The sequence below is a fragment of the Culicoides brevitarsis genome, chromosome 3, assembly GCF_036172545.1.
Source record: "Culicoides brevitarsis isolate CSIRO-B50_1 chromosome 3, AGI_CSIRO_Cbre_v1, whole genome shotgun sequence".
NCBI lineage: Eukaryota > Metazoa > Arthropoda > Insecta > Diptera > Ceratopogonidae > Culicoides > Culicoides brevitarsis.
Window position 1 is genome coordinate 4,831,637 of NC_087087.1, and position 11,436 is coordinate 4,843,072.

The 11,436-nt window shown below is 29.0% G+C and overlaps 1 protein-coding gene across 1 annotated transcript; it reads right to left on the bottom strand.

The window, feature by feature from the left end:
• Positions 1–1,611: 1,611 nt before the first annotated feature.
• Positions 1,612–4,005, bottom strand: LOC134833712 (pro-resilin-like). Its single transcript, XM_063848131.1, has 6 exons — positions 3,995–4,005; positions 3,385–3,744; positions 3,138–3,320; positions 2,301–3,073; positions 2,211–2,234; positions 1,612–2,114 (listed from the first exon to the last, which is right to left on the bottom strand). Exons 1-6 carry the CDS (start codon positions 4,003–4,005, stop codon positions 1,699–1,701), a joined length of 1,767 nt encoding a protein of 588 aa, XP_063704201.1. The 3' UTR covers positions 1,612–1,698.
• Between the last annotated feature and the right edge of the window lie 7,431 nt (positions 4,006–11,436).

An 11,436-nucleotide genomic window follows, 5' to 3' on the forward strand; every position in this document is an offset into this window, starting at 1 on the left:
TATAATTCTACTGAATGGCATAAAAAATGTTAAATTTATTAATGTTGGTTAAAGTTCTTTACAGAAAACAAACAAAAAATTCAAGTGCTTAAAATTCCTTACATTACATGTATATCTTCTTCGTATATATTGTTACTGAATTAAAAAAAAATATATATAAATTTTTGGAAATGGCGCGTGTTTGGACTGCAAGAAAGGATGAAATATAGTTTAGGTAGGCAAAAAATAATTAAGAGATACACGCATTTGCAAGAAGAGCTCTAAAGTTGAAAAAATATATATATAAACCCATAAAATGTAATAAATAAATTAATCGTCGTTATATGAAATTATGTTCAAGAACAAAAAAAAATAATTCCTAAGAAAAAAAATAAAATAAAAATATCTAGAAGATTTTATATTAAAAAGAAGACAAAAACTGAATCCATCAGAGATTCAACAAATAAAAAAAAATTAAGTGGAAAATAAATATTTAATTACACAAAAAAATACAATTATTATAATTATATATATTATAAATAGCGAAAAAAGCCATTAATATATATAATATAATATAAAAAGTAATTAAATTATATTAAAAATGATAAAAAAAAACAAGTAAGAGTTGTACAATACATATCATTAATGTTATAGATCAATATAATTTTAGGAAAAATAAACTATAAGACAAAATTGAATGCAAAAAAATATACATACATATCAAGTAACATATACCTATTGATGAAAAAAGTAAAGTAAAACCCATATACACATAAAATTATATATATTCTAGAGTTATTGTTGTTCTAAAAGAAAAAAAAGTATATATATATAAAAAAAATGAGGGAAACTGAATTATAAGGAATGAGAAATATACAAAAAATATAAAAAAACGAATGAAATAAAGTATAACATATTTCGCTGTCGGATATGTTAGAAAATCAATATTTTCTTTGCTTTGGGACAAGAAGTGCGTGGATAAGATAAATGGATTTGGCGAAATTGATGGTACTTATGTGATTTCGTGATACATCTTAACGAACATGAAATGGTAAGTTTTTTATCGGGTATCAATAAATGTTAAAGTTTATTTAAGATATATGAGGATTTTTTGTTTTCAAAGTTCGAATTAGCGAAAAAGCGAGTTTCAAATTTTTAACGGTCGTTTTTTGAATTGACATTTACGAATTTACAAATTTTGAGTTGAATATTAATATAATATATTATATATTAATATATATTATGTTATTATTATTATATTATATTATATTATATATAATAGATATATTATAATTTTTTTTAAGTAAAAAACAATTTTTTAAATTTTTTTTCAGAATTAATTTTATTTTGTTTGTTTCTTTAATGTCAAATTTTCGTTACAACTAAAAGTTTATTTTTACATAAACTGGGCGTGTAAGAGAAATTAGAAGCAGGATTCACTTTTTTGGAAGCACAAAGTTTGAGTAAGTATATAATAAAATAAAAAAAAGTAAGTAATACAATTATTCCTAAAAAATACATAATAAAGTATGGCGACTACGAGATTTTTCTCATCTTTCTTTTCGTTCGTTTAAAAAAGTTTGAAGCTACATAAGAGAAAAATTAACGTATACAACATATAACTTACGGGCGTGTAAATATCTCATAACATCGTACTTTATATATTAATATATATATTAAAAAAAAGTTGTTTCAGGATTGTACTTTCTCGAAAAATTTTTAGTATTGATATCCTCCGTTGGCGTCATATTTCTGCGTGATGGTTTCAGGAACGCCATAGCTTTGAGAAGGAGCACGACCTCCGCCATTAGACGAAGGATATCCTCCCGACGAACCTCCATTTCCGCCAAATCCTGAGCTGCTGCTGTGACTTGCGAACGATGAGCTTCCGCCATTTCCGGAGAAGGAGCCTTGAGAGGAGAAAGATCCTTGAGATGGAGCGCCGTATGAAGAGCTTGGGCGAGATGATCCGCCATTTGAGTATCCTCCGTTACTTCCGCCAGCAGATGGAGCTCCGTATGAACTTGAGGGAGCTGATGGACGACCTCCGCTTGAATATCCTCCGTTACCGTTTCCGCCTTGTGAGGGAGGTCCGTATTGAGAGCTTGGGCGTTGAGCAGGTCCGTTTGAATAACCTAAATGAGATTGTTAAGGAAAAATGTAAGAAACTTACTGAAGAATTGATTTTGAGTTATTTTGGGTTATCTTGTTAGTTTTTTTTTTGTACATACAGAATCGGAAAAACTTGAGAAGAACTGTTAAGAATTCAAAATTTTTAAAGTTAGTATTGTTAAAAATGAATCATAAGTCATTAGTTATACCTCCGTTTCCGCCATTTTGGCTTGGAGCGCCATATTGAGAGCTTGGGCGTTGAGCAGGTCCGCTTGAATATCCGTTTGATCCTCCGTTAGAGTATCCGTTTCCATTTCCGCCAGCAGATGGAGCTCCATACGATGAAGATGGAGCAGATTGAGAAGGAGCTCCGTATGAGCTTGAAGGAGATGATGGTCGACCTCCGTTTGAATATCCGTTTCCATTTCCTCCTTGAGATGGAGGTCCATATTGAGAACTTGGGCGTTGAGCAAATCCATTTCCATTTCCGCCGGCAGATGGAGCTCCGTAAGATGAAGATGGAGCAGAAGGTCTTGAAGCGCCATTAGAATATCCGTTTGAGCCTCCATTTCCTTGAGAAGGAGGTCCGTATTGAGAACTTGGGCGTTGAGCAGGACCGCTTGAATATCCGTTTGATCCTCCGTTAGAATATCCGTTTCCATTTCCTCCGGCAGATGGAGCTCCGTACGATGAAGAAGGAGCAGATGGTCTTGAAGCGCCATTAGAATATCCGTTTGAGCCTCCATTTCCTTGAGAAGGAGGTCCGTATTGAGAACTTGGGCGTTGAGCAGGTCCGCTTGAATATCCGTTTGATCCTCCGTTAGAAAATCCGTTTCCATTTCCTCCAACAGATGGAGCTCCGTAAGATGAAGAAGGAGCAGAAGGTCTCGATGGGCCATTAGAATATCCTCCATTTCCGTTTCCTCCTTGAGATGGAGGTCCGTATTGAGAGCTTGGGCGTTGAGATTGACCTGATGGATATCTATTGAGAATAAAATGTAAGATTGAATAAACTTCTTTTATAATTCTTTCAGATAAAAACTTACCCAGATCCTCCCGATGAGAATCCATTTCCGCCTTGTGAAGGAGGTCCATATTGAGAACTTGGGCGTTGAGCAGGGCCGCTTGAATAGCCTCCATTTCCTCCTTGTGAATAACCATTTCCGTTTCCGCCTGCGGAAGGAGCTCCATATTGAGAGCTTGGGCGTTGAGGTTGACCTGATGGATATCTATTAAGAAAAAAAAGGTAAGTTTTAATAAACTTCTTTAAATTTTTTTCAGATAAAAACTTACCCAGATCCTCCTGAAGAGAATCCATTTCCTCCTTGAGATGGAGCGCCATAAGATGAAGAAGGAGCAGATGGATATCCGCCTCCTAATCCATTTCCATTCGATGCACGTCCCGCATCTTGACTTGGAGCGCCGTATTGCGACGACGGAGCTTGAGCACTTGGAGCGTTATAACTCGAACTTGGGGGACTAATGAAGTTTGTGCTTAAATCCGGAACTCCATACGAAGTCGATGGGGGTAAATATCCGCTGCTTGGCAATGGAGCTTCACGTTTGACAATTACTGACCCGAATGAGATCTGTGCAACAAGCACTAAAAAAATGCCTGTTTTGAAAACGTGCATCCTGCTTCGTGTAGAAATTCTGAAAGAAATAAGAAAAAATTTAGTTAACACGTTGACAGGTGAGTATTATTTCTGCAGTCAAGTCACAGATAATCCACAGAGACAATAATATTATGTCATTTTTTCATCACAAAAAACAGCAACATAATAGCAGTAATCATAAAATACAACATTGTCGAGCGCTTGCTACTTGTACACGGAAGACAAGTTAAAAATAATAAACAAATTCCCACACAAAAAAAAAGTTCAAGCAACTGTTATTATATTACTCGGTCGTCATTTTGGCACGTTTTCATCCATTTATGGCTCATTCATCGGAAATGCATGAAGAATCAAATAAATTATGCCGCAAATATTGGATAATAAATATATTCATTGAACTTTAATGAATCACAATTCATAAAATTAAATTATAAAAAAAACGGGTCAATTTGTATCTTCTTCAATATTTTTGTTATATCAAGTCGATAAAATAATTATCAAGTGTTAGACATTTTTTTTCAACTTTCGTGTTCAGTGATGTAAAAGTCAACGAAACATCGAACAACCTTTGACACAGACACTTCGTTTTTCTTTCATCACGCATGGTTCATTAAAAAAGTTTAAAGCATTTCCTAAAGTTAAAAAAAAAAATTGTTTGTCTGTCTGTTAGACATTGCTCAAATATTAAAATTAAAACTTTCGAATTATATTATTTTTTTATTTGAAATTAATCATTTAAATTTTTTTTTCAGATTTTAGAAGAAACAAAGCAACTAAAAAGTTTGAAGCAATATTCATAAGTCAATTATCGCAGAGCAGAACATGTTTGGAAATAATACAATATCGAAAAAATCGAAAAGAAGGACAACGATGATAATATTCTGCTCGGCAGAAAATGGGACTCATCACTCTGTTCACTCAGCTCTCAAAGTGTTATAACCTCATAGTATGCTGATGTCATGAAAACATTCTATAACTTCGATATAAGTACTTTATGCTCAAACAAAATACAGAGAACAATACCAATAGGAGAATCCTCAAAGTAATGATAATATTTGGATATGATAAGACCTCTACTTTGAAAAAATGAAACATTCGAAATTTTTTTTGAGGTACAAATCGAAAAAATCTATATCATAAAATCACGACATGTGACATTTGATTTGAAAATAGGAAAACTTTTTCAAGCAATTAAGAATCATGAATAAGAAAATCCAACTTTTCAATAAAAATGCGCTCAAGTAGTTTGTATCACGCAAACTTTTCCAAATTTTTAACAATAATTGCATTGTTAGATTCAAGATACCAACAAAATGATGCGCGACGCGACATTAAAGAGAAAATTGTCTGACTTTTATTTTATTCAATTAATTGTTTTCTTCTTCTTCTTTTTTCTCCATTTCAACCTCAAAATTGACCATTTTCGAGTCACGATCCCTCACCAAATGCTTTAATGATTTATGTATTCGCGTGCGCTTTGCTTAACAAAAAAAAAAATGATATAACTATCGATCTTTAAGATTTAAATCTCAAAAATGAGGAAATCACATAAAAAATGTTAAGAACTTCATTCCTATGTAAATCATTTGTTTTTATCAAAACAGTGTCTTTGACTTGTGTCGCATCGTCGCGTAAAAAGAAAACCGGTTGAAATATTTTACGTTTTAGGAATTCTTTTTGACAAAAATGTTAGAAAAAAAAAATGAGAACAAAACTTTCGATTTTTTTATGTAAATTTTTGTTCTCTTTATGTGAATTAGAACAAGTTTTTTTTATTTCAAGTTTATTTTTATTCAAATTTTTGGAACCCGGAAGATTTATTTGATATTTTGATATCAAAATTTTTATAAGATAACAAAGTTCATAATTTTGAATTTTTTTTTAAATTTTCTTTTAAAAATTTTATAAAAAAAAGGAAAAAATGGCATTGAAAAAGTTCAACTAAACATCCAAAATTAAAATAAAAAATTGGATTTTTTGTTACGAAAATCCGCTTTTGATAGATCTAGATTATCATCATTAGCAAGCACACCTCAAATTACCATAGATGACTTCAACTTGTTTATCTTGATTGCCCAAATTATAGTCATTCGTCTATTAAAATTTGATGTGTTTAGTAATAAAAATACGTTAAGAACGATTTTTTTCGGTTTTGTTTCAAAAACAGGTGTTTGAAGCCGTTTTGAGCAATAAATTTTTGTGTATTTTTGTAATTTATTACAAAAGAATTGAGAAAATTGACACAGAACAATCAAGTTATCTTTTTTGTTTTTATGCAAAAGTGGGTTTTTATTCGCTAAACACCATTAACTTACTAATGGATTCTATCTTGAGGCTCTAATCGGTTGGATGATTTTTTGTATGTTTAAATTTTCGTTTTTCACACAAAAAAAAAAATATGTAATTTTAAAGGGCGGTTGAGAAATCATCAATCTTGATCTGCTTCCCTGCGAGCGATTCTTCGCGAAAATCCGTGTTAAGCAAGACATTGAGTGATATCTTCATCCATTATTGTATGTGTGAAATTTGATGTAATATGACATAATGCTCGTCTTTCGAGCACTTGTTCATGTAATTTAACGTTAAAAATGAACGTAATTTTGCACGTTACGGCCTCTTAGTCATTTATTTTAAACAATATCACTTGAAAATGTTCTCATCGTATATACGATGTAACATTGAATTTTGTCGTGTTTTATCCAAACCATTGTTACTCTTTCTTCCTTCCTTCCGATTTTTTCGGTTAGACACTTTTATCTCGAAACCAGTTGTTACATTGTTGTTACAACGATCCAGTTTTCATTATTCACAAGGTCAACATTTAAAAATCGGTTGAAATTATGTAACTGGTTTATCGTCTTCTTTCCTTCTTCGTACAGAAATCGAACAAAAATCGACTCATTAAAAATTAAATTTTTTAAATTTACAAAAGTTCCCACAAAAAAAATTGGATTGATCACGGTCAAGGAACATTCTTGATTGAAAAGTGTCTCTCATTCATTAACATTAAAAGACAATGGTAATTCTTTTCATATAAATTTTTAGAGGTTCATCGTTTCTTATTTTAATTATTTTTATTATTATTGCCGCAATTGTTGAGTATTGTCTTAAAATTGAAGTAAAATAATTAAGGACTAATTAATCACTCTTTTTTTTTTGCGAAAACCTACAAAAGAAGGTCGAACAAAATGGGAAATAAAATAAAAATAAATTGAAGTAGTAATTAAAAGTAATTGAAATAAATCCAATTTTGAGGATTTTTTTTAAATTCTTGTTTCAAACAAAAGAATTAAAAAATATAAAAAAATATTAATTTAAATTTTGTACAAAAAAAAATAATAATAATAATTAAAAAGTATGTTGTTGTGTCAGTAGTGCTAAAAAAAATAAATATTATTAAATGACAAATCTTATGCAACATTACGCGCGCGATGCATTTTTATTTGCAACTGTGAAACACATATACGTTTCTATTATTATAATTATGTTGCACGTAGCTTCAACAATACTCATGCAAAATACTGAAGAAGCGAACAAACAAAAGACCGATGATAATTTTTAATATTTGTTTAAAATAAAAAGTTTTTTTTTGTATTTCCCACAGCAGCAACATTGTAAGAAACTCACAAGTTATGTTTAATAATTATTAATTTTAATTATAATTTAGTCTCTAATGGGTCATTATTATTTCTAGTCTAAAAAGTTTTTCGTAGGTAGACTTGTAAGCTAAAAATAGATCAAAACTTTTTCTTCTTAACTTTTAACTTTTCGCAAAGATAATTTATTGAATAAATAATTACATGTATACAACAATAAGCTATTTATTACAAATTTATTAGGTCTAAGAAGAAAATGGAGAAAGAGATTACATAAAGAACACAAAAGTTATGAGACGAGTTTATTGTTAATGACTTTTACTTTTTTCAATTAAATTTTATATAAATAATGTATAATACTCGTCTCATCAGAGAAATTTATAATTGAAGTTTATGGCAAATATTGTATAATATAACATAACTTTTGTGTATATAAACATCATTATAAAGATGAAACTTGACCGGTGTTTCTATTGTTTAACTTTGATTTTATTTTTTTTTATTATTTTATTTATGGAACAAATAAAACGATTTATTTGTTTATTATTATGAACTCTATTATGAGGATGAGTCTTAATTGAAAATTTGTTATGATTTATTCTCTATGATTACTTTAAAATCTTCATAAAACAAAATTTATTTCATAATGATTTTTATAAAATTAAATATAATTTTAATTTTTTACCAAATTTATTAAATTTTTTTTAATTAAAAAAAAAATTTTTTTAAATGTAAGAATTTTTAAAAATTAATTTATTTATTAATGATTAATTTTTATTAATTAATTTAATTTTAATTAATCAAAATGTTTAAAAAAATTCATTCAAAAATAAAATTTTTATATTTAATTTAATTTTTAATTAATAATTTTATAATTCATTATAAAATTTTATATATAATTTTTAAAAATTTTATGCATATTTTTTTTGTATTAAAAATATATTTTGAAAAAAAAAATTATTTAAACTCAAAGGAATCAATTTTAAATTTTTGATTCTTAATATTAGTTTATGAAAAAATATTAAAAAATTTCTTCATAACTTTAATAAAGTTATATTTAATATCAAGAAATTAAACTTTCTCAGACAACATCTTTAATATTATTAAATATTTATAAATTTAACCAATTTAAATATTTGCGAATTTAAACAAAATTAGTATAAACGAAACCTTTTTCAACGTAAAAAACGTTGTCCCGTCAACCTTTTCTTTCATTAGAAGAACAAATATACACTTCGTTGCCTTTTAATATATTAATTAAATCACTGAATCCTCATTTTATCCTTTTTTCGTCGTAGGCTTTGTTAGTTACCATAATTATTTATAACGAAACTTTTCATATTTTCTATTTTATTTATTTTTCGGTCTATAGTTTATTCATCACAGAACTCTTTTAATGTAAAATTAATTTTTGCATCCTGCACTTTTATGAATTTTTAATCAAAAATTTTCAGGATGTAACTTTATAATTATTGCACTCACCAATTAAAAAAATATAAAAAAACGAAAAATTATTTTTTTTTCTAACTCGACGAAGTAAAGTTCCAAACTAAAATGATTCAAATCCGAAAATTGTACGGACTTTTATACGAAAAAGTTAAAATTCATATTTTTTTCCATCCGCGGTTCATCATTTTGTTTGTATTTACACAAAACTAACGTACATACGCGTCATAGACAATTTAAGTTCGTATTCAGCTATTTCTGAGTTATAAAGCCTCAAACAATCACTATTCACGCTGCGGTCGTTTGTTAGCTTCGTACGACACGTGTTCAAAGAAAACTTGAATGAACGACGGCGGCGTGAGTTACTCGTCGTTAATGTTTCTTTAAGTACCGAAGATTATCTTTTAATAGCTTTGAGTTCATCGGAGATTTCAATCCTTTTAACGACAATTCCGTAAACTATTGATAGATTTCGAAGCGAAAAAACAAACATGTGGGCGTTCTCATCAATCAAATCTCGATCGCCATGACATGACGTCGCTTCCTGGATTCCTTTCAATTTCTCACAATGTCACGATTTTGTCATAAATTGATCACATCTTCATTATTTTACAATTTTTTTGTGCGACTTGGGCCTGCAAAATGCCTCAAAAACGAAGTCATTGCCGTATTTTGTCGGTTTTTACAAAAAAAAAAAAAAAGTAACAAAATCAACAATTATCATTATTGTAACGACTCGTTCATTACTATTGCGAACGTGTCTCCATTACATATACCTTGCCAAAAATTCGTATTTTTATATTTTCCCATAAAGATAGTAAGCGATAAACTCGGTTAAACGCCTTCTATACGATGAACGTTGATAAGAAAATTCATTGTCCTTCGAAAAATTAGTAAAATTTCGCAATTCAGCCGTTATGCAAGAACTAATGTGAAGATGTTCGATTGTGAATTGTCTTCCATATAAAGACATTTTAGGCCATTTTTTTTTGCGAATATTTATACAAATAATTCTCATATCAATCATGAATTATTGTGAAATTATCAAAGAAACATGAATTTTTTAGCGGCAAATGGCAATAAATTAAATATTGCAATTATTTCTTGCCTCTTGTCATGAATGCGCTCACACATATTAGCCCAAGTAATTAGTTATACCAACCTCCTGCTTTATTCAATATTTAGTCTATGCATGTTCTTCGAATATCGCATGATTTCACGATGTTGATGATTATTGTTTTGTGTCTTGTGTGCGAATGAATTTTAATACAAAATTGCACCAATTATCATGTTTTACAAAGATTTCGTGCGATAAGCATCTTCTGTGCAACGTTTCACATTATTCTCTATTTATGTTATGTTTATTTACTGAAAACACACACACAAAAAAATCAGATAAATAAATAAATAATATCATTCCCCATTCATCTTCATTACTCCAGTTTTTGCGTTGTTGTGAGAGGAAATGCAAGATATTTTGTGTGGTTTGTTTGTTTTTGGACTTGGATTACGGTAATCGTAGAGCGTAGGTATAGTGTTAGGACATGATTTAATTAACAAACAAATGGTACGAGAAATATGAAGCGAAATGTTGTTATGGTTATTTTCCATTAATTTCATGTCTGTCTTGGCTTTAACTTGACTTTATTCTTCTTTGCTTCTCTTCGTTTTTCTCTTTAGTCTTCTTGAAGCAGCAAAATCCAGCATTTCTCCTCAGATCCAGTTTTCGTCAATTATCACACCAAGGTATTTAGTCTCATTTACTTTTTCAATATCACAGTTTTCAAAATTCAATACGTTTTCATCTAATTCATGTTTCATTACTAAACACTTAGTTTTGGTTATATTCAGAAAAATAAAACTTACCTGATCCAGATGTTGAGTCATTTAATTCAGCTCCGAGTTCTTCTTGAATATATTGGAATTTGATACTTTTTAACCTAAAAATTAGTTTTATTTATTTCATTCAATTTTATTTTGTTAACTTTTAACTTGAAGCTTAAAATTTTTTATAATATAAAAAAACGAAAATCCATTTGATGATTTTTAAGCTTGAAATTGATCAAAATTTACGGAAAATTTATTTAGATGGTTCTTAAGCTTGAAAATTGAAAAATAAAAAAAATACGTAAAAAAATACGTAATTTTTATTTTGAAAGCCCATTTGATCATTTTTAAGCTTGAAAATTGTCAAAAATTAATTTATAACAAAATTTAATTTTTTTTGCTTACCTGAAAAACTTTACAAACCTCTTCGTGAAAAAAAATTTTTAGTAAAAGAAAATTTTTTGTACATTTCAAATTTGGCCTCAAAATGTTAAAAAGTGAACTTTTTTATAATTCCATGTCAAACACAAAAATTCTAAGACTTACCATTAATCCTCCTCACTCCGCATGGCAACAAAAAGCTCTTTGCCTGTTATTGATTGCTTGACACATTTTGATCCTATTTCCTTGCTAAAAATAAACAAAAAAAAATTCTCTCAAGAATGAAAATTGACATCATCTGCAGTAGTCTCGTACCTATAGTAAATAACACGTAAATTGAACAAGATTACACTGTCACATTATTTTTTTTTCCTGAGCAACTAAATTTTGGAAATTTGCCAAAAACTGAGCATTTCCTTTTTCAACACTCAAATTTCGTTTAATTTTGTTCTATTGAATACACGATAAAATGCAATTAA